This window comes from Eschrichtius robustus, chromosome 1, assembly GCF_028021215.1.
Source record: "Eschrichtius robustus isolate mEscRob2 chromosome 1, mEscRob2.pri, whole genome shotgun sequence".
NCBI lineage: Eukaryota > Metazoa > Chordata > Mammalia > Artiodactyla > Eschrichtiidae > Eschrichtius > Eschrichtius robustus.
In genome coordinates, this window is record NC_090824.1 from 163,425,269 (window position 1) to 163,448,907 (window position 23,639).

General features: G+C 41.5%; 1 protein-coding gene across 1 annotated transcript in view; it reads right to left on the minus strand.

Moving 5' to 3' along the window:
* Positions 1–23,639, minus strand: part of IQGAP1 (IQ motif containing GTPase activating protein 1) — a 100,318-nt gene that overhangs the window by 2,818 nt on the left and 73,861 nt on the right. Inside the window, exons 20-37 of the mRNA XM_068558234.1 lie at positions 23,552–23,635; positions 23,377–23,448; positions 23,209–23,278; positions 22,621–22,829; positions 21,754–21,909; positions 21,353–21,516; positions 20,490–20,714; positions 16,695–16,835; positions 16,518–16,602; positions 15,180–15,412; positions 14,449–14,581; positions 13,364–13,466; positions 12,185–12,320; positions 11,701–11,788; positions 8,759–8,971; positions 7,506–7,672; positions 5,468–5,590; positions 1,678–1,786 (exon numbers count right to left, since the gene is read on the minus strand). Of these exons, the coding sequence (XP_068414335.1) occupies positions 1,678–1,786; positions 5,468–5,590; positions 7,506–7,672; positions 8,759–8,971; positions 11,701–11,788; positions 12,185–12,320; positions 13,364–13,466; positions 14,449–14,581; positions 15,180–15,412; positions 16,518–16,602; positions 16,695–16,835; positions 20,490–20,714; positions 21,353–21,516; positions 21,754–21,909; positions 22,621–22,829; positions 23,209–23,278; positions 23,377–23,448; positions 23,552–23,635 (2,511 nt within the window). The remainder of the gene's footprint in view (positions 1–1,677; positions 1,787–5,467; positions 5,591–7,505; positions 7,673–8,758; positions 8,972–11,700; positions 11,789–12,184; positions 12,321–13,363; positions 13,467–14,448; positions 14,582–15,179; positions 15,413–16,517; positions 16,603–16,694; positions 16,836–20,489; positions 20,715–21,352; positions 21,517–21,753; positions 21,910–22,620; positions 22,830–23,208; positions 23,279–23,376; positions 23,449–23,551; positions 23,636–23,639) is intronic.

Here is a 23,639-nt window from a genome sequence, read left to right on the forward strand (position 1 = left end):
ACCTGCCCGACAGTACAGAGCTGGATGTGGTGAATCTGGATCTGACTGCAAAGCCCCTGCTTTCCCCACTACCCTCCACTGTCCAGAACAAATTGAGGAAATCTGAGTGGTCGCACCCCTAAACTTTGGAAGAGTGGTGATGAGAAAGCAAGAGTCAAAGGGCTTGAAGGGACCCCAAAAGTTCAACCAATTCATCTTTTGGAAAAATCTTAGCAGCTCTATGAGGACGAGGACCCTGGTGCATCACCTGCACCTAACATAATACCTCACACCTGGCAGTCATTCTGCAGTTAATGAATTTGTGCATGGAGGAATACACTACCTGAGGCAGACTGGGCGGCCTACATGAATTTGGTGAAACTGAGGGAATAATAGGATCTTTTCTGTGTAAGGACTTGAGTTAGCTATGTGCGTCACAAGATCATTTCACATCTGTACAGTTAACGTGTTTTGAGGGTCTACTGGTCACTGAGAAGGAAACAAAGAAATACTACCTGTCCTTAAGGAGTCTGCAGTTTGGAAGTGAAGAGGAAAATAAGTCAATGCCTGTGGTGAACAGGGGTTGTCTCTACAGGCTATGGAAGTGAAGGAGAAAAAAACTGTGGCTTCGCTGGTGGGGCAAGCTTTAGGGGTTGTAACAACGTGAAAGTCCTCAATAAATGATGGAGGAATAAGGGGTGGGGAGGGAGAGCCCCCATTTAAGGGAGATCAATGTGTGCAAGAGCCCAAATGCACGTTCAGAGAAAGGCCCCTGCCCAGCTTCACAGAGTGCAGCCCTGTGTGGGTACCAACGATGCAGCACTGTGTTCATAAAACTAACAGAGGCTGGACATTACCTAGGAATCCTTCTGATGCCCTGACATTTTTCAATGCAAAAAAAAAAGAGAGATTTCAAAATAAAAATTAGGGATAGTTTTGTTACAAAATGATTCACTGCAGAATTCTTTCTGAATTTAAAATGGGATTCGGGGGAATTCCCTGGTGGTCCAGTGCTTAAGACTCCACGCTTTAACTGCCAAGGGCCTGGGTTCAATCCCTGGTTGGGGAACTAAGATCCCACAAGCCATGCGGCATGGCAAGAAAAAAAATATCATATTGCATAATAGTTTCAGATTGGAAATCCAGGTCCATCATTTCTTTTTTCATTCTGATGTAGCTCACGCTGTTGTTATTTGTTCTGTGATCCCTATTTATTAAGTCAGATTCCAGTAAAAAGTTGTTTTCTCTTAAAAAAAAAATCCTCAAAAAACATATAAATAAATAAAATGGGATTCAGTTTACAAAGATGCAATTTACACACATCTTGTCAGAAGTACACCTTTAAGCCCCTATATCAAACCAAAATGCGAGGGAAAAAAATATATAAGATTTCAAGCTACTGAGAAGGTTTATAATTTTGTACTGTCAAGATATGTACCTAAGCATTTTGTTCAAGTCCAAGGTATCAGCTCAATTTAGTGGCAACCTTAAGTGTAAGCTTCAGATATGCTTTACACATATGCAAAAGCTCTCCAGCCTGTACCGCCCAAATCAGACACACAAAACTCCTCAGCTCACTCACTGCTGACTGTGGGCAGCTTTCCCCACATGGGTCTCCTTTACATCCATTCTCCTACCTTGACAAGAACACAACTACCTCACATCCAGAGCTTTCGGTTTTATCTGGTGCAAACCCACCTGATAATGTAACATAAACGTCTCCATTTGAACTCCCATGAATTTGGCTTTCACTTCAAAGTCTCCAACTTCTTCTGTTGGACTGATTTCAAAGATAACATTTTTAAACCTGTTGAAACACAACATCGTAAGGGTATGATTTCCGTGTTCTCATGTAAAAATATTCTGTGAAATGCATAAAGGAGATGAACAAAGTCTTCAAGAGTGAAAAGGCATACAAAATAAAGGTGCAAAGTACTTCTGCAGGTGAAGCAGCGTGGGATTGCTACTCTAAGTACCATCTACTTGGGATCTGGAGAGAAGGGTGGCAGCCTCTCCTGGCAGCACTTGCTTTCTACTGGAAGACGAACCATTGAGGAAGGCCACAAATGGCCTCTGAAGGAATGATGTCAAGAATCCTCTTGGCCTTCCATGTGGCCACTGCTGAAACCTAATGATAAAAGGAGAATCAAGAGGAAATTGGGGGCTTCCCTGGTGGTGCAGTGGTTAAGAATCCACTTGCAGGGGACACAGGTTCGAGCCCTGGTCCGGGAAGATCCCACATGTTGTGGAGCGACTAAGCCCATGTGCCACAACTACTGAGCCTGCGTGCCACAACTACTGAAGCCCGCGTGCCTAGAGCCCGTGCTCCGTAACAAGAGAAGCCACTGCAATGAGAAGCCACGCACTGCAATGAAGAGTAGCCCTGGCTCGCCACAACTAGGGAAAGCCCGCGTGCGCAGCAACAAAGACCCAACGCAGCCAAAAAAAAAAGTAAATAAATAAATAAATACGAGAACTAATTATGTTCTGCAAGTAAAATGTTTAAAAAAAAATAAAGAGGAAATTGGACTAGAAGGAGGAGGAAAAGATGCATGTTTGAATCCATGCATGTCTGAGGACTGGAAGAGGTAAGTAAACAAAAGGCGGGGGCGGGGGTGGGTGGAGTAGGATGGTCAGAAAGAAAAGAACCAAGAGAGGAGGTTTTCTGGAAGGAGTAGGTGCTACAGATATAAACATACAGAGTACCACCAAATATAAACTGCTATCACTGAAAATATTTAGGGTATCACTCACTCTGGACACCTTACATGCCCAGAAGTTTTAATGCACCAGAAGGTGGGAGTATGCTGTTCCCCAGGTGATCAAAGTGTGTCACCCCAGATTTCCAGAACTCAACTACAGAGCAAACTGATCTATTGTGAACAGAGCTGAGAACCATGAAGGATGCAAGAGGGCCACTAAGAAGCTAAACGAGAGGTTACAAAATCCATGTACTAAAGCACATGCATTTTACTCAATAGGAGACCCTTTATAAAGATATTTATTTTATGTGATAAATAATTTTATTTTAACTGGTTTGGTTTGTCATCTGTTTCCTAAGCCCATGGTAGCAAATTGAAAAGAAGAGTCAAATAACGGCAGGCACTTGAACAGTAGTGGCAAATAATGACAAAAAAGAAGGGAGGAGATAATAAATTATAAAACAGATTTGAAAAATGGCGTAAAGTGGTCAACTAAAAAAAAAAAACCCAAAAGACCAAGGTCCCCAATTGAAAAAATGATTAGAGAAAACATAGATAATAAGCCCTGTTTAAACACACACACACAGGGACTTCCCTGGTGGTCCAGTGGTAAAGAATCCACCTTCCAATGCAGCGGATTCGATCCCTGGTCGGGGAACTAAGATCCCAAATGCTGCAGGGCAACCAAGCCCGCACGCCTCAAACTACAGAGCCCACGCGCTCTAGAGCCCCTGCTCCACAACTAGGGAAAGAAAACCCGCATGCCACCACTAGAGAGAAGTCCCCACGCCGCAACTAGAGAGAAGCCCTTGCGCCACAACGAAAGATCCCGCGTGCTGCAACTAAACCCAACACAGCCAAAAATAAATAAATATTAAAAAACAAGTAAACACACACTAAAAAACTCAACCAGAATTCTAAAAAGTGCAAAATTTTAAAATGCTACCTTTTTATCTATTAATTCAAAAATATCCAAAACTGTTTTATTACTCAATGATGGCAAAGAAGTAGTGAGGTAAGCACTTTCATACACATTTTAGACACTGCTAGAAAATACTTTGCAATATATATGAATTAAAAAATTTTTTCAACTGCTATGGAAAACAGTATGGCAGTTCCTAAAAAAATTAAAAATAGAATTATCATATGATCCAGCAATCCCACTTCTGGGTATACATCAGAAAGAATTGAAAGCAGGGTCTCAAAGAGATATTTACACTTCCATGTTCATTGTAACATTATTCATAATAGCAAAAAGTGGAAGGAACCCAAATGTCCATCAGTGGATGAATGAATAAGCAAAATGTAGTACATGTACACAGTGGAAAACTATTCAGCCTTGAAAAGGAAGGAAATCTGTCACAGGTTACAATATGCATGAACCCTGAGGACATCATGCTAAGTGCAGTAAGCCAGACACAAAAAGACAAGTATTGTATGACCCCACTTATATGAGGCACCTAGGGAGTCAAATTCATAGAAACAGAGAGGAGAATGCTGGTTGCCCAGGGCTGGGGGGAAGGGGAAATGGGGAGTTGTTATTTAATGGGTATAGTTTCAGTTTTGTAAGATGAAAAGGTTCTGGATTACACAACAATGTGAATATATTTAACACTACTGAACTGTACACTTAAAAAATAGTTAAGATGGTAAATTTTATGTTTTGTGTTTTTTACAATAAATAAATATTTTTATACTCTGACCAAAAATTACATTTTTAGGCATCTATCATACAAAAAATAATAATAATCTGAGGTAGAATCAAAGATTTACGTATAAAGGTATTATCACATGTGTAATAATGTAAAAAGTAAAATCAACTTAAAATGTTCTACAATAGGTAAATGGTTAAATTAAAACTACAATATGGAATATTATGTGGTCATTAAAAAGGATACTTTCAAACTATGTGAAAAATGCTCACAATGTTATGAGGAAAAAGCTGGATACATGACTATAAACAGTATCATCCCAATTTATGTTAAAAAAAAAAAAGTAGGAAGGTAAGTAAGTAATCATAGATAATCTTTATGTGAATAGAGGCACAGAAGAAAATATACTAAAATGATTTCAGTGGCTGTCTTTGGCTTGTTGGATTATAGGTGCTTTTTCTTCTTCTTTATGCTTTACCACATTTTCAAAGTTCAACAGTGAATACATATTATTTTAGAATCAGAAAAATATAAAAGGTTTTTAAGCAAAATTAAAAAAAAAAATTTAAACAGACACAGTAACAGAAAGCTCAGCTGCCTGAGATCACAGGGTTGACTGAGCAGGTACTCAATAAATGCTTGTTAATGGCAGCTGGGTCAGCACCTGAGGGAGGATGGTCAGGTCAGGTCAGGTCCATGAACCACATGTAAAGCAAGCTGGTGGTTCCCAGAAAAGAAGATGAGGGTAAGCCCCTGGTTCATGCCTCAGGTGGAATAAAGTACACTCCTCTTCTTGTTATTCTTTACTTATCCTTGGTTTGGACACAGAAAAAAAAAAAAAGGAAGGAATGGCTTCCTGCTTTAAAGAGGAAAAGTAGGATGTCCTGAAACAAATGTTCCACAAACAAGGAAAAGAAATACCTCCCTTCTATGACAGGCAAATTAACTCTGAGTATTAGGCCAAAGTCTGCACATAATTAATTAATTACTTATTTAATTAATCAATTATAAACACACATAAAATGTAAAAATAATTATCCAGATAAGAGAAATAAAGTCAATAAGAAAAAGATATGACAAATGCAGAAATAAAAAAATCAATATATAAAACAAAGTTAAAAAGCAAATACTCACTGATTCACTTGCAGGTCCTCAATTTCCAGAAGAACTCCTTTTTCATGTAGTCTTGCTGCTGTGTATTTTAGAGAAATCTTTTTGCTTTTCTTTCCTTTCATTTCCCTAGGCTTTTTGGAGACCCTGTACAAATCACATTATGTCACTTTCTATAGGTAGCTATCTACTATGAATCTTTGTTAGTAACTCAAGGATATGAGGTCAGAAAACAAACTTCCCATACACAAGCGTAAGTAATAAATCAATTCTAAAATAGGCAAATAAATGCTAGGATTTGCCTAAGCAATATCTCTGCAAAACAGGGAAACATTACTAAATTGCTTTTGTCTTTGATTTAAATTATACATTTGAGAACACACGATGAATTTGACAGTGTCTGAATCCTTCTATGTCCCTCTCAGCACCTAAGCACCTAAAGTAAGTGTGAGGGCTTCTAAGGCCAGCCTGAGGGAACAGTACTGAATCCCAAGGGAGTCACTCTAAGCCCCTTGGCTGTGCAGAGAAAAAATAAAAATATTTTAGAATACGAAATTTTTAAAAGCATTTAAGCCAGCATAGCAATTACAGAGGAATGGGAGCAAGGAAAAAGAAACAGATGTCAGAAGGCTGTTGGGATAATCAAGGCGAGAAACGGTAAGAAGAGTAAGCAAGGGAAGAATACAGATGAATGAGAATGGTATCTGGGACTCTCAAGGGAAGGGTCTCAAGAACTGGGGCAGAAAAGATGGTAGTTGTGTAAAAGGTAATAATCCCTATGGCTGGCAACTGAAATATCTATGAAAATCACAACTGCACAAAAATCTTAACCCAGCAATTACATTTCTAGAAATTTATCTTCAAAAACATGCCTACATTTGCAAAATGACTTATGTACAAGAGGTTATTTGTGGCAGAACTTTTTATAATAACTGGAAACAATGTAAATGTCTATTAATGGAGAATTGATTAAGCAGTTATCTTTATCTATACAATGGAATACCATGCAGCCATTAAAAAAGAAACGAGAACCTAGCTCTGCCTGCTTAGAAGGCCTGAAACAAAAATGATTCTGTGGCACTGAGCACATCCGGTGCCTAAATTTTGGTTTCTAAATACCATTCTTCACTAAAAGGAACCAGGGATGCTTGGAGAAATAGCTAATTCCAAGCCTGGGGAGGGAAAAGTACAAATTGAACCAGAAACATCTTGTGCCACAAAGTCAAGAGGCGCTCAAAGAATGATGGGGACATTTCAAAAGGACACAGGCACCAACTCTGCAAGCTGGGTTAGGTGGACCTGATTTTCACCACAACAGCCCTGCCTCACTCCATGAAGCCTTCAGGGAGGGAGAGGAAAAGCACAGACAGAAGAGTAAGCAAGCTATAGAGAGGGCAAGCTGATGTGGCAAAATGTTAAATACAGGTGAATCTAGGTGAAAGGTATATGGGTGTTTATTGTTCTATTCACTGAAACTTTCTGGGGTTTGAAAATTCTCAAAATGAAAAGTCTGGAGTAAATAATAAACTAACTCTTCTAATAAGCAGAACCTGTGCTTAATCACTTCACCTCTCTGGATTTTCAATTTCCCTCCCTATAAAATGGGCAGGTTGAATGGTTTGTGGCCAGCAACAAGGTGGCTGCATCAGATCTTCCTTGGCAGCTGAAAAAAAATCATGGTCTGGAAGCCTGTGTCCAGGAGGTGTAGAGGCCAGGGAATCTAATTGTTTATGATGTTCCTTAAGTGATTTTTGAGGCACAACCTGGTTTGGGGGCCACTAAATGATCCCTTTCCAAGATTCTTTAATTTCTAGGGCCAAGAAGATATTTTGGAACGCAGGATGCTTAGAAATAGGCATCCTTGAAATCCTCCACACATTATTTATTTACATCATACCATAACAAATGGAACTAGGAAATTACACAAACGATTAGAAGACAAATAAAGGACTATTGCAATAAATAGATCCAGTGTGTTGTAAGTAAAATTTTCCTATGTGACTTCAGTTGCCTCTACTTCTTTTTCCCCTGACATTGATTCTTCAAAAAAAAAAGTACTCACTTGCCCTTGCTGGCTAAGTTATCCAAGCAGGTTTTGATGTAGCTTTTATAGTAGTCCACCTGCTCTCCATAAAAGGTGGCCTTAGAGTTCAGAGCAGCGTACGTCTGCTGCAGTTTCACCAGTTCAGCCTTTCTCCTCTGTCGGTATCTCCGCTGATTCCGAATATCCTGAGACATAATTATTAAAATTACAAAAATAGTATCATGTGCTTCTTGAATCATTAACACTAGAACCCAACAGCGCTTAACTTTGCCTTGCTTGACCACACATTTTTAATAGACAGCAATTCTTTTTTTCTTACTCATCTCGAAATTTTTAAAAGATTTTTGCCCATATATCTGGTGAAAACCATAATTCAAAAAGACACATGCACCCCAATGTTCACTGCAGCACCATCTACAATAGACAGGACATGGAAGCAACCCAGATGTCCATCAACAGAGGAATGGATAAAGAAGATGTGGCACATATGTACAATGGAACACCACTCACCCATAAAAAAGAACGAAATAATGCCACCTGCAGCAACATGGATGGGCCTAGAGACCATCATACTAAGTGAATTAAGTCAGACATAGAAAGGCAAACATCATATGATATTGCTTATATGTGGAATCTAAAAAAGTTAGTAATTTTATGTTCAAAACTTAACAAAGAAATTCAGATCTCATCAATTTTTTCCCCATTTCTATTTAATGAGGCAGGGAAATGTGTTACTTTTACAGACCTCCACATTCTCAGAATCAACTTGCAAAGCTGGTTTAAACCTCTTAAATATGTTGTCAGGAGAGGGAGAAAAAGATAACTTTAATATAACAATTACCAAGCTTCCAGTTGTGCATGGTGTGATCTTAGGGCGACAGCAGAGAATGCCTAAACTTCTCAGCCTGCGCCAGAGCCCCTTGCTTGAGAAGATTCACACAAATCAAGGACTTGATGATCAACTTGAGGTCAATTTATATTTCACAGTAATCATTAAAAAGATCTGGAAAAATTCTTTAAGGCCAAAGACAAACTGAGACATAGGAAGCTCTAATTAAGGTCTTCTCCCTACTAATTTAGGCCATGGAATAAGCCATCAAAGGGCAGGCTAGGACCTCATGTTGGAAGAGTCAGAAACGACTCCCCAGAGGAGAGGACTCTAATCTCCTCTCCTGAAGGTATGTTGTTACCGGAACAGCTACTGTCTCCTCACAAGCCTCTGAGACAGCTTTAAACGTGGCCAGGCCAACACTGTCCCCCAAATGCCGTACCCTGGCAATGTCGTTGATCAGTTCCTGGTATCTGTTCTTTGGGTCCACGGTGCCAAGCTCTGTTAGCTTCTTCAAGCCTGACTGGATCTTCTCCTTCTTCTCCTGAAGAGTGAGGTTGCTGTCTTCCTTTGCAGATTTTGACTTTTTCATCTTGTCAGGAGTTTTGGCATCACGGATAGCACGTCTCTGCATGGCCCTCTGGTGTTCTGCTTCCTACAGTAAGAAAAAGAAGTTCGTGGCAAGGTCTCCACACTGAACCACACCTGAATTTATAAAGCTCTCAAACTCTATTCTGGGGGACTTCCCTGGTGGTGCAGTGGTTAAGACGCCGCGCTCCCAATGCAGTAAGATGCTGCGCTCCCAATGCAGGGGGCCTGGGTTCGATCCCTGGTCAGGGAACTACACCCCACGTGCATGCTGCAACTAGGAGTTCACATGCCACAACTGTCTGACTCCAGTTTATGCATGCAGCAAAGGAGCCTGCATGCTACAACTAAGGAGCCTGTAAGCCACAACTAAGGAGCCCGCCTGCCACAACTAAGACCCGGCGCAAGCAAGCAAGCAAATAAATAAATATTTTTTTAAAAAACCCAACAACAAACAACTCTATTCTGGAAATAGAGGGGAACAAACTTACCCCCACCCCCGACAACTGACAAAGAAACTGCATGAAGCAGAGGCAGCTCTCTTTTCATATAGAAGAGAAACATCTATGAAGTCAGATGTTGGCTTTTTAGGGCTTCTTTCCTGGACAGGAGATTGGACTCCACTGGGTACAAAACCCCTCGTTTTTTCCCTATCACACTGGGGACATGGAAATCATTTAATTTTATTTGAAACCCGGCTTGACGAACGTTATAACCACACCAATGCAACACCAGTGGTCAGTAAATTCTTGCTAATCCTTTTTGCTACCTCGTCCCAGCTGAATCACACTCAAGCCTTCCCTCTGCTTTCAAACATGCTGCAAACGCCAGTAAAGAGACCCTTCTCATATCTGATCTCTCTCCTAGTCACCAACCAACATTTGTCTGTTACGTTCCCACCTAACAAACGATCCACACTTGCTGTTGCATTCTTTCAGCACTTTCCTTGCAGTCTGGCTTCTCTCACCACCAATTCTCGTTACCATTCTGCCCATCCCCAATCCAGTGCCTTTTCTTAGTTGTTGCCTTGATCATTTTCTCCACACTTTTTCCTTGCCCTAAGCATGGGCTGGTACCTCCAAGTGGCCCATGGTCATTTCTTTGTAAGTGTTCTCTCTCAAAACTTCAACGATCACCTCTATGCTGATAGATCCCAGCACATGGCTAAGGCTCTGGTACCATATTTTGAACTGTTTGTACTGGGGATGTTTACATTTGGAAAGGTTTGTAGTTCAGACTTGTAATTTTTCCCGAACTGGAGCAATTCCTTTCCCAATATTCCCTTTTCTTCTAATGTCAAAACTACTCTTCATCAGATAATGCAAAGAGCATAAACTGGAGTCAGACAGAACCCGATTCAAGTTTGGTTCTGCCACTACAAGTGAATGATCTTGGGCGAGTTATTTAACCTCTAGGGGTCTTAGTTTTGTCATCTGTGAAAGGAGGATGAAAAGACTCACCTCATAGGGATAGTGCAAGGATAACAGGAAAGAACACAGGTGAAAGCACCAAACTAATAGCAGGTTCTCAGTAAAGACCAGTTCCTTCTTCCCTACTTCAAATTTCCTTCCAAGTTAAACCAGTTGCAGTTACTGGTTATGCCTCTTTTCCTGCCCCTCACAAACATCTAATGAGTAATTAGTCATAGCATCTAAAAGCTGACAATTCATTTAAAACTGGTTTTCAAATAGTCCTCCGTGCAGCCTTAAGGGCTTCCCAGGGATGCCACGAGTCCTGGAGGGTGGGCTTCCAAGGGCCCATCCCCGGTGCTGCCAGAGTAGCTCCAATTTTATCTCTTTTATATGTTGGGCTTTCAAATACCTTGTTACTTAATGAAAAGGATTCCCATGCTCAAAAAACTGAAAACGAATGACTTGACTTACTTTTCTCATTTTATAAACATGAAACAGGAGCCTTAAACATGACCCATCCGTCCCTCCCCACTGCCGTGCCACCCCTCACCCAATGGGACCTGGAACCCTATCACACACACAGATGACTCAACTACCATCTGCTCTGACAGCACTGCAAAATTAATCAATATCAAATGGTCCCAAAGGTTACAAAGGCCCTTTACTCCTATCTCTCTGGTGCCAAATGCCTAAGTTTTGGGTTCTACATAATTTGTCCTCACGTTTAATTTCTCACTACTCACCCTCACCCACACCTTCATTCTAGATATGTAGGTCTGGTCACATCATGCTCTGCCCTCCCTTGTGCCTCTGTTCACGGGGACTCCCCTGTCTAGAACATCCCTCTTGTTGTACATGCATGTTCTTTGTAAGCTTGGTTCAAGTCCCATACCTCCCTGATGCTTTGCTCCTCACTGGCCTCTTGCTTTAATTTCTAGCATTTTTAGGGCCAAAACCACAGTGAATTTTCAATGGTTTTCTAATTGTTTCAGGGACATATGTCACACGTCTCCAATTAAGTTCACGGAACTTAGGAGCCACATTCTATTCTTTTCTCCTATCTACCAAGGCACTTAACAAAATTCTAACTATACAGTATTCAATAAATTACTGGGCAGACTCACTGATTCTGCCTCAGGTTACATTAAAGCACACAACACAGACTGCATGTAAGTGCCAGTGAGCTTCGTGCCCTAGAAACAACCACCTCGGGATTTAGGAACCAACAACTTTCTCAATAAGCCCTAAACGCCACCACATCCAGGCCCACCTTCCAGTGACCACCTCTTGCCACCTATGTCCCACCACCTCAGCCCTGTCACGTGCCTATCACAGGAGCACCTATGCATCTTACTGTGGTACATGGTAAACCCCCAAACTTTACCTGTTCACTGGCGGCTGGTGTTTCTAGGATTTCAGTCAAGGTCTCTCCCGGCTGGAACCGGATGACATCCACAATCAAACGTTTTGTGCTAAAAGGATATGTGGGAAGCATTTAAACATTAGCAGGTGTCCTACTTCCTTCGAATGGACCTCAACAGGAGCAGAGCAAACACTACCTCACAGAGTCCCACTGGGCAGCCCTAATGCAAGGTACGCAAAGTCCTAGGCTTACTTACACAGCTATGACAGAGTGGGTACCAAGGTTAGGATTTCCAAAATACAAATTCATTTTAGCATCTTATTAGCAAATAAGGCAAGTAAGCCCTGTGTCAAGTATAATACATGAGGTGACTGGAAATGTATGAAGTTTAAATGGCTGAGATGATCATTTTAGGGATGAACAAGAGGACTCATTCACCAAGACCAAGGGATAGAAGGGATCACTGGGTTACATTTACTCCGTTCCTCCTCCTTCCAATACTCACTTCAGTAAGATGGTCCGAGCGTCCATTTCTGCATTCTCATCTCCAGGCACATCAAACTTGTTGGTCAGTGTGAGAGACACTTCTGTCTTAGCCAGTGCCTCCTTATTTGGGTCATTAAAATTGCCAGAGCCTTCTCCTAAAGTTTTGGGAGGGTAGAAAGAATCAATATCGTAAACAGAGGAGACATTGGAGAGCAGATAATAATTCAAGTAAAAGATAATGCAAGTTTAAGAAGGTAGTTGGGGGCTTCCTTGGTGGCGCAGTGGTTGAGAATCTGCCTGCTAATGCAGGGGACACGGGTTCGAGCCCTGGTCTGGGAAGATCCCACATGCCGCGGAGCAACTAGGCCCGTGAGCCACAATTACTGAGCCTGCGCGTCTGGAGCCTGTGCTCCGCAACAAGAGAGGCCGCGATAGTGAGAGGCCCGCGCACCGCGATGAAGAGTGGCCCCCGCTTGCCGCAACTAGAGAAAGCCCTAGCACAGAAACGAAGACCCAACATAGCAATCAATCAGCTAATCAATAAATAAATCTTAAAAAAAAAAAAAAAAAAAAGAAGGTAGTTGAATAAGCCTATATGTACACTGTGGTGAGGACACATTTTACTGAGAAATAAAATATTATGCCAAATGATAAAGGTAAAGGATCCATAACAAAATAACAAATGTTTGAGAAATCATTTCAACACTGTAACATTTCTCTCTCAAAATACTCTGTTCAGGGACTTCCCTGGTGGCGCAGTGGTTGACATTCCACGCTCCCAATGCAGGGGGCCCAGGTTCGATCCCTGGTCAGGGAACTAGATCCCACATGCATGCTGCAACTGAGAATTCGCATGCCACAACTGAGGAGCCCGCCTGCTGCAACTAAGGAGCCTGCCTGCCACAACTAAGACCCAGTGCAACCAAATAAATAAATAAATATCAAAACAAAAAACAAAAAACCCCTGTTCATTTCCTTTATGGGACTTATAAATTTCTAGTTACATGATTATATGTATCTATGCATTTAAAATGATCTCTTCCACTGGACTTCAGTTCCTAACAGACAGGGATCACATCTGTTTTCTTCCCTGATGTGTATTCAGAGCTTGAACAGTGTAGAAACAGAGGAGGTGACAATTACAGCACTCCTGCCAAGCTCCCCTCTCAGCTTCTGGGCAGTTAAGTCAGAACTTTACCTATTAGGGATTCGATGGTGGGCACATCGCCAAGGTCATCCAGCAGCTCATGGATTGGATCATTGTGCTCCGGGGCAATGGCGTCCTGGTGATCTAACAGGAGCTGCATCCAACGTCCAGGGATCAATTCCATTCACACACTCAACCCACTAGCCCCCATCCCCATCCACAATGCCTAACAGCACAAAAGAGGTTAGATAGCAAAACTCCCATATTCAAAGAACTGAAAAACCAATCCTCAACAAACTAACCCATATAAACAATATGATATATAAAGCAACACACTGGCCCATGATGAATGACATATGTTACGACATATGAAGAGGAAGTACTGGTACTCTCTCAACCTTACAGATATAAAGGATTTAAATGTACCCTATATAAGAAAGAACAAGGAAACTCACAGACTTCAATATCCAAGTCATCAATATTCCCTACAACCAGTTCAAATGACTCACATTCATACTTTTACTTAAAGTTTCCAATATATAATATCTTTTAATTCAGAAAAAAAGTGCATCAGATCAACATTATCATTATTTTAGGAGTATTCGGCAAAGCCTTAAGAAGCTATTACCCCAGGTGACGTTGTCAGAAATGACAATCCCTGAAATTTCATTTTATTTCCTTTCCCCCTTGGGGAGGAAAAAAAGGAGTACCCAAGGGAAAATCACTCAAAGGTGACATAGAGGAAAAAGTTGGTATTCTAGATCATGTTAGAAAAGTAAGACAGAGGGCCAGGGTAAAAAGAAGGACCAGTAAAAACAGTATTTTATCAAGTCACTGTATCAGAGGTCACAACGGAGATTCTGAAGCCCAGCCATGGGGATTCTGATTCAGCTGGCCTGTGGTGGGGTTCAGGAAACTTCATTTTTAATAACTAGCCCAGATGATTCTGATGCAGGTGGCCTGGGGATCACTTCAAGAAAGTTAAGAATAATAAGCAAAGGAAGATAAACAACAGGGCAGATGTGATGTCAGTAAGCTCAAACTGAGATCTCTGGCTTCCAGAGATAGTAGGCAGCAGCCGGAGAAGGCAGTTAAGACAGAGCAATGAAATTAAATCATTAAAGAAAAATACTTACAGTGTGGGTGTTGATGATTTCACCAATGGAAATGTAGATCACAGGTTTGGTGAGGGTCACTAAATCAGAGTACTCATCCACATTAAATTTATCCTGAAGCTCTGGGACATCACAAGCAGTTTGGAAAAACCGTCTGAAAATAAACACAGAAGCCAGGCCCCAACAAGTGACACATGTGTGAGAAGTTGACAAAGGACATGCCACAAACCTCTGGGGCAGTGAGTTCAAACAGAAGCCAGTCAAGACAGTTAATTCTAGAGAAACTGCTGCACGTTCGTTGTGCTTGACAGCCTTGGGACGTTGGTTCTCTTTCCACTTCGTTTTAGTTCTACCCACAAGAACTGCTCAACCATAATTTAAAACAGTTCTCAAACACCTGCGTTGTTAGCAGAACCAACTTTCTAAGACAACGTCCTGAACTCGAACTCGCAACTGAATGTTTAATTTACAAATATTAAAAGCACTCTCCAATTCTTCTCTGGTTACAAAGTAACATGTGCCTAACGTAGACCATTGTTTTTACGTTAAGTACAGTCTACTTCATAGGAATACATTTTAAACATCCTCAAACATCCTCTTCATCATCGCCTGGAGCTCTGAGCACATGAGATGTATACCCTACAACACTGCAGTCCAGGGAATGCTGGGTGTGGTATTTAATCTTGTCTTTACCTTTAGAGTTAGAAGCACGCCCACAGAATCTTTCAAGTACCTGGTCCCTTTCCCCTTACCTGAATTTCTGGTAGGACTGGGAAAGATATTCGTTAATGATGCTTAAGTGAGCATTATCTCCCAGAAACATCTTATTGGAAGCTGCATGCTGAAGCATCTTTGCAATGGAGCCAAGATTTCGGCGTTGGTCTGTGGTAAGCTGGCCTCCTGCTGACAGGTCGATGATGTCAAAGGCATCAGGAGCAACAATGGCTGGATTCATGTATCGATAGTAAAGCAAGTTACCAATAATCTGGGAACAGAGGAAAAAGAAATGGGTGTTAAAAACCATTCCACCAAGTAAGCCATAAATGACTTTGCTAGCAAAGAAAACCAGAGAATATGGTCCTGTGAGAAAAAATTAAACACTATACACACACACACACATACTTTCTCTCAAAGCCTGAAACTAAAATGACCAAACATCCCTTGGCTGGATGCAGAAAAAAAGAAAATGAGAACAGAACTGAAAATCATGACAATGAAAGAGCAGATTCAGAAGGTAAAAATGATAGACTTAAAGTCTGTTATTGAGCATTTTAGGGCATCCTTTGTTCACATACCATGGCAGCAAATAAGGCTGCTGTCAACCACATGCACTTTTCATTTTCAGGTAGATGGGCTTTCATTTTAAGAAGCTAATGAACATAGCTAAAATAAATCCTTGAACACGACCTAATTAGCAGAGCATAACCTGTCCAACCCCCATCATCCTCATGCTGCAGACTTCAAAGGTGCACAAGTTCATGCCTCTGAAATTAAAGTCACTCAACACACATCTCTTCCACAGAAGAATTCAAGGACAGTCACAGCATTTCCCCTAGAGTTTCATTCAGAAAAAAATAAAATTAATTCACCTGAACAGAAAGTCTAGAATCGAGGCCTCACTGTAGGAAAGCACAGAACTAGGAGAGAAGAAAAAAGCGTTCAGATTAAAAAAAAAAAAAAAAAAAAGAAGGAAAAAAAAAGGAGGGAGTATAGCTGAGTAAGAAAGAGTTATCAGCAACAGCCTTAGTGGAAACAACTGTGCTTGCTACCATTCACCTGGCCACCAGCAGAGGGAGCAATTCTTCAGCGAAAAGATAGGACTCAAAGAAATGTATCTCAAGACAGGAAAATCCATCTCTACTTGTTTGAGGTCTGTGTGCCATTCAAACAACATAGGAACTATATAGGAACTAAACGAGGTAGCATTTACTATTTACAAACACTTTCAAAATCTCACAATCAATGGCGAGCTACTGACAAAATCTAGGTTAAGGTCCTTAATGAAAGTCTAAGGTCACGCCTAGTCTTAGAACTTTTTCCTCAAAGGGCTATTATTGGTAGGGCAAGAATGTGCCAGCTTTCAGTCTTACCTTCAGCAGCTCATCTTCACCAGCATCAGGGAACTTCTCATGTAACGAGTCCTTCAGCACTTTGGCAATGAAGCGCATCCCATAACTGCGGGGTGGACAAAACGTAGTGAGAAGGGCCGGGGAGCAGAAGGCCACTAATTCTGGGCTCAACAGGGGGTCACAGCTGACAGCACTCACGGGATTTTGTCCACAGAGCTGATGATGGCTGACAGGAACTTGTCCGTCACGGCCCGCATGTTCCTGATGGAGTTGTCTAACCGTGTCCTGACTTCTTCATGAGCCAGAGCCTGCTCTGGGGTCACATCATAGGGTAGTTTGCTGGGAAAGCAGAAATTATCCCCAAGTATGTTAGACCAAGAGCCAGGAACAGCCTGAGGTGAGACTGTGTCTTTCATAAACAGAAAGACCCAGAGAGACTAGGTAATTTTGTTGTGCTCGTAGAGCTGGTAAATGGTGGGGCCAGAATTGGGGCTCAGGTTTTCAACTGTGAATTGGGTGCCTTGAACTATGTGCCAGGCACTGTGACAGGCACTTGGGATAAAAGGTATTGGAGACATGAAAGCTTCTCAAGTCTCTCACAGTCTGGTGGAAGAGACACACAAATAAGTATCTGTAAACACACTGCACTACAAACAAGAAGCTGACCAGAAGTGCTACAGTGCCGCAGAGAAGAGGCTTCTATTCAGACTGGAGGAATCAAGGAAGACTTCCATAAGGAAGGGACATATGAACTCAGGAAAAAGGGAGAAGAAAGGTCTTCTGGGAAGGAAGATCAAATGCAAAGAAAGGGAAGAGGAAGGAGAAATGAGGGTGGAAAAGTAAACAGGGGCCAGATCATGGAGGGCCCTGTATATGATGCTAAGAAGTCTGGACTTTCCTAGAAGTCAGGGAGAGCCATTAAGAGACAGATCTGAATTTTGAGGATTGCTCTGATCCACCACGAGAAATGGTCCACTGAAGATGGACAGTCACAGATGAAAGAGCTAGAAGACTAGTGCTACAGCCTGATCAAGAAATGATGAGAGAATGGGACTCCCCTGGTGGTCAGGTGGTTAGGACACTGCGCTTACACTGCAGGGGGCGTGGGTTCTATTCCTGGTTGGGGAACTAGGATCTTGCATGCCATGCGGCATGCCCCCCCCCCCAAAAAAAAATGATGAGGGCATGAACAAGGATGCAAGCAGTGGGGACCAAGGAGACAGATCTGAGAGATATTAAGGAGATACAATCAATGGGACATGGTGACCCTTTAGGTACTGGTGAGGGAGCTAACAGTTACATATAGGAACTGAAGCCAGAGGAGCTGACGAGATCATTCAGGAGAAGGCCCTGAGTCAGAAGAAACTGACAAGAGAATAGATGTGCTAGAACACTGGGCCTAGGCTTAATCAGTAAGAAAACAAGGACAGGAGGGAGCTGAAAGACAAAAATGAATTGCAGGGGTCCCAGTGTGGTACTTTCAATGAGGTCAAAAAGCAGTAATGATTATCTTGGTGGCCTAAATCCAATCACAAGCGTCCTAATAAGAGAGAGGCGGAGGGAGATTTGGTGCACACAGAAAGGAGGCAATGTGTCGACGGGGGTGGGGGCGGGGCAGAGACTGGAGTGATACAGCCACAAGACCAGGAATGCCAACAGCCACCAGAAGCTGGAGAGGCAGGGAATGGATTTTCCACTAGAGCCTCTGGAGGGAGCACAGCCCTGCTGACACCCTGATTTCACCCCTTTAATACCAATTTCGGATTTCTGGCCTCCAAAACTGTGAGAAAATAAATTTCTGTTGTTTTAAGCCGTCAAGTTTGTGGTAATTCATCACAGGAGCAATAGGAAACTATCACAGGAGCAATAGGAAACTAATACAAGCAAATAAGGACACAACTCCATTCGTCATACGGTGGCTGAATTACAAACACTGGTAGACTATGAACACAAAAATTCAACAAAAATTAACAAAAGCATTCTGTCTGAAACAATTGGCTGTATTGAGTTTATAAGGGCATTTATATTTTGTAAGTTATGTACTTTACATCTTTTATATCAGTAAAATATAACTGTATACGTATACGACATTTTAAAAAAGGTAGCAATGAGCAAAGAGAATGAAAGTGTTAAACTAAATGGGTGTAGTCAGAGAACAGAATATTAAATTTCTAAGATTTTAGAGGTGAACACCACCAAGAGGGACAACGTCCCGGTTTGCTATGAGTTTCGTGGCTGAAGCTCAAGGATCCGTGCTGCTTACATGCTGCATGGGCTCCCACCACATACCACTAAACCTCCCAGTTATCCATATTAAAAAAAATGTGTTAAAATCAATTTCCATTTTATGAAAAGCAAAATAAGACACGTTTCTGATAGGCACCTACAAGAAAAAAATCTTGAAATACCTACTGGAATTTTGATATAAAAATGACCGACTCATGGACCGGCAGAGGAAGTATCTTAGTACCCCTGAGCCAGTGTCCGTGGGGCTCTCATCTAGGGATGCCCTGAGCTTCAGGCAAACCTTCCCAGTCAACTACTGCAGCTGGCTGACCATATTCCAGGATTTGGGCCTCAGATGTGCAGGTCAAAACAAAAATGGATTTTCCATCACACCCAGCAATGATCTGACTCTTGGGTGACAGGCTGACACAAAGCAGAGAACCAAATCAGGGTTGGTTCCCACACGATTCCCAACAGGGGATAAGCCCTTTGTAGGAGTGAGCAGAATATTCTGTTCTCTATCCAGGGTAACCTCCCCCTTTGCCTGGTGTCCAGGTACGTGGAAAGCAGCATTATTCAACATGTGGACCATTCTACCAATCAGTCCAAGACAGGATAAGGAGCTTGAGCCAGAATGTAATCAACTTTAGAATGGATACTTCCTTCATTGAGAAAGTCTTGCTATGGAAAAAAATGTCAGCTGAACTAAACAGTGTGTTTAGCGACACTGATGATCTTCAGTTACTGGCCCACAGATTAAACTCTGAGTAGCAATCATATGGAGAGCTACTCCTCTTAAGCTCCAGAGAACTTCATGTATGATCTAACCCTACTCTACACCAAAAAGGAAAAAACCGTCATAGACTAAACTGCTCATATCTCTACTCCTCACCCCCCTCTGTCCTCACCCAAGCTGGATAAAAATATTTTAAACATTTTGGCTCTCTGAACTGTATTTTCCCAGCATTTCCCATATTCTTCTGACACATTTTTGCTTTGGATGTGGTAACGCTGGTGGTGAAAACTACCGCCCTGGCAGAGAACTCTCCTGGATTATGTTAATTTAGTTAGTCCAACTCTCAGTATTCCAGGGCAGCTCATCATTCGCCCACACCAGCTCCTCTTCCCTTTAATGAAACACAGTGATCTCACTCAGATCTGTGCGAGTCTTCCCATCCAACTGCATCTCTGCTGATGCCCAGTGTCCTTCCAGGTCCTAGACTCTCCCAAGCTCCTTCCACCTGACAGCATTCAGACATGAAGACTCTGCACCTAGCTCTTAGCAAGGCTGGCCCCACTGTACCCTTCAGGCCTCCACCATGTGAGGTTCACCTTCTCAGGGAGGCTCTCCCTAACCCCTCTAAGTTAGCTCCCTCTTGAATTCTCCATTACAGTTCCCTACAAAACATCACGAAACTCCCCTCAGTTTGCAACTTTATTTCTATGTACCTGTGTGTCATCTCTCCCATGCAATAAACTATGAACACAGGGCAGGGAGCATGTCTTCTTCATTCATTATTGTATGTCTCATTCGTTATCGTATTATTGTAGGTGTATCTAACACAGTGTCTGGCACTTAGTAAGTACTCAATAAATATTTGCTAAATAAGTGAATAAATTACCAGGTCAACTACTTAAAGAAGGGGTTTCTAAGGAAAACCTATTTAAGCAATTACTCATTTATAAATCAAAGAAATGTTAACTGCTTAAAAAAGAGAGAGAGAAAATAATAAAAACATGAAAGAAAAGGTGTTGTGGTTATCATACCTTGCCTCTCCTGTCTGAGACTCCATCTGATTAACCCAAGATTTGTAAATATCCACAGGGTCGGTTTTGATATTGAGAGATTTGTCATCCATAATCTCCTTCACCACCGGGGCCAAGATCAGTCTCAGCGCATTCTGGCCCCGGGCCCCACGGTTGAAACTTACAACCATCTTAATAACTGTAGGATTTCCTGTCACGATCTCTTGAATCTGATCTACTTTTGACCTATAAAACATAAAATACAAATTCAGTTCAAACTAATCCCAAATCTACCAACCTAAAGATCCTTCCTACTTAAAGATCCCATCTCCTAAAAACAGAAATACGATAGTTGGAAGGAAAGGGGTACATGCTCTTTCTCTAGAAACACTCCCCAACACTCATCTGAACACCGGACCTTCCTGCTGTTGCTGCAAACTCAATCATAGGAACATGATCAGGTCCTTCATTAGCTAAAGATGTGAAATTTTCATGTTTGGATCAGCTTTTAAAAAATTCTATCTTAATACAGAATATTCCTAAAACTAATTTAGCAAATCTCTATCACCTCCCCAGAAACAGCGACACTTTAGTGTTTACTGTATTAGCTTATAATTAGCATATTAGTTTATATTGTGTATATATTATTAGTTTATATTGGTATACAGTATATATATAATTAATTTGTATTTTTAGTATAATTAGTTTGCATGAGTGCATAATCTATATTATTACATTATAAAAGGTATATGTTTCTTTAGAGTAAGTATTTCACACATGTCACAGTATTGAGAAAAGGCACAGGCAGGCCTGAATCTCAAACTATGAGCACCTATGACGGTGGGGAGGGGTCCCATGTATGCCCTGCAGAAATCTGTCCGTACTTGATTTCCTCCTGCAGTGCTGTCTTAAAGAGCCGCAGGAGCAGGTACTCCTCTCGCTGGTTGGATGCGTAGTTGTAGAGTGTAAAGATTACAGAGTCCATGAACTTGGTGGACTTGTTCTGGGGCATCTGAAAAATCAGCTTTGCCAGATAGGTGGGGTTGGTCTGAAACGAAAGCAAGGGATAAGTAATTTCTAGATGACATGAAGGCTGGCACAAATATTCAAGATTTTTCAGCTTGAAGGATTAGAAAGTACCTGAGTAATAAAGAAAAATAAGACAGCCCTTTGCTTATCTCTCAGTGGAAATCAGAAGGACTTCCACAGAGATCTATGCATCAGGTTTTCTTGAGGAAAAGTAAACTAACTAAATTTTGCAATACTAATTCCAGGAGCCACTCACCTGCAGTAAATAAAACAGGTGTTGATATGCTTCCAACTTCTCTCTCTTCTCCTTGCTCAAAGCCTTGAGACCTCCCTTCTGTTTATTTAACATCATCATATCAGACAACTGTTCCTTATTTTTTTTGGTAAGTTTTTTACTGTGGGAAACCACGTCCTGTAAACAAACACATATACATAAATCAAAAAGCTTTCAAACATGAAACTCTGGGCATTATGGAAAAGGTCTTTTAGCACCTAAAAACTTTCATGAAGGTCTACTGCACTGGCAGATCCCCTAAATATGTTAGAATCACTACACTGTACCTTATTTTCAGTACATCAGTCAAATCTATTCCTACTTCCATCTTCCTATAAAGAACCTCATCTATAAAAATGTCCACTGATTCAGGAAACCAACTTCTAGGAATCTATCTTACAAAGTCTTAAACACAATTAAAGCTACATATACATTGAAACGTTAACTGCAGTGTTATTCCGTAATAATAAAAGTTGAAAATGTCAAATAGTCTAGAAAAAAAGAGGTAACTCAGATTATTTCCTGATAAATTATTACACTGCCACTAAAAACAATATTTATGATGACTTATCATATGGAAAGTATCTTATCCTCTATATTAAATAAAAATGTAGGATATAAAATGATTGTTAGGGTGGTGGAATTATGGGATGATTTTTATCTACTTTTCTCTATTTAAAATTCTGTGATTAAATCATTTGATTTCTTATTTAACTTAAAAAAAAAATGTACGGCGTTCACTGAGAAGAAAGCCAGCCTCCTACCCCCTCCCTGCAAGTTACCTAGGGAGAGACAGGGGTACCAAGCAGGACGATGTACCCCAAGGCCCTTACTGGCACTGGACCATACCTGTAGTGTAATTTTATTTTTCACTAGCAGTCCAATTTTGATATCCATGAGATTGAGGTCATTCTCCAGCTGCTGGTTAGAACGGATGAGAGTAACGACCTCTTCCCTCATCTTCATAAGATCAAGCTCCTCCTGAAAATCCTGGTCACTTTGGTCGAGCAGGTGGACAAATTTTCGGACCACAACCATAGGGGGATCCTCAGCATTGACTGACAGAAAGAAAGCATGTGTCAGACAAGGAATGGAACCGTCAATAAAAGCTCTGTGTCTTGGAAAACATCAGCACTGTCTTAAAAAAAAAAAGCTCTATTCACACGTAAGATATTTGTTTATTTTTGAGATGTGCAAAGACAACCACCAAGTGCAGTCTTCCCAGTCATGCTATTGCTATGTTGTTATGTGGAAGGCGAATACAGCAAGCAACAAGACATCAAGTCACAGGTGAGCAATGGGGCTTAAGTCACAAGCAGCACCCTACCCCCCAAGCCTTGCCTGCAGGACAAGAAAAGAGATCCGTGGAGAATACTCAGAACCTGACGGCTCTCAACCACTGCCTCAACTGTCCTCTGCTGAGCCACAGTTACTCACTGAGAGTCTTGTAGTCATCACGAGCTTTGTTTGCCCGAATAAAAGCCTGGATTTTGATAATGTCGTTTATCTAAGGAACAAAAAAAAGAAGAAATTCCTTTGTTCTTCTGTCCACCACAAACACAACAAAACTAACTCTACTGGTCCTTGTCACCCAAGGGTACTCACATGGTCTCGGAAATACTGTAGGCGATCTCTGTAGCGCTTTCTAGCTTGATGCATCCTTGCCAGGGACTGAATCTGTGGAAAAGGAAAAGAGGTTCCTGGAAATTAGAAGAGCCCTTCATCTCAACACACGTCATGCTCACACCCCACGTTGAGAAACCCTGCCTGGGCTACACACCTTTATAACTTCATCTTTATGGGAGCGCAGGTAAGCTAAGCGGTCCTGATACGCCTTCTTCTGCTTGTATCCTCGCCACTGCGACTGA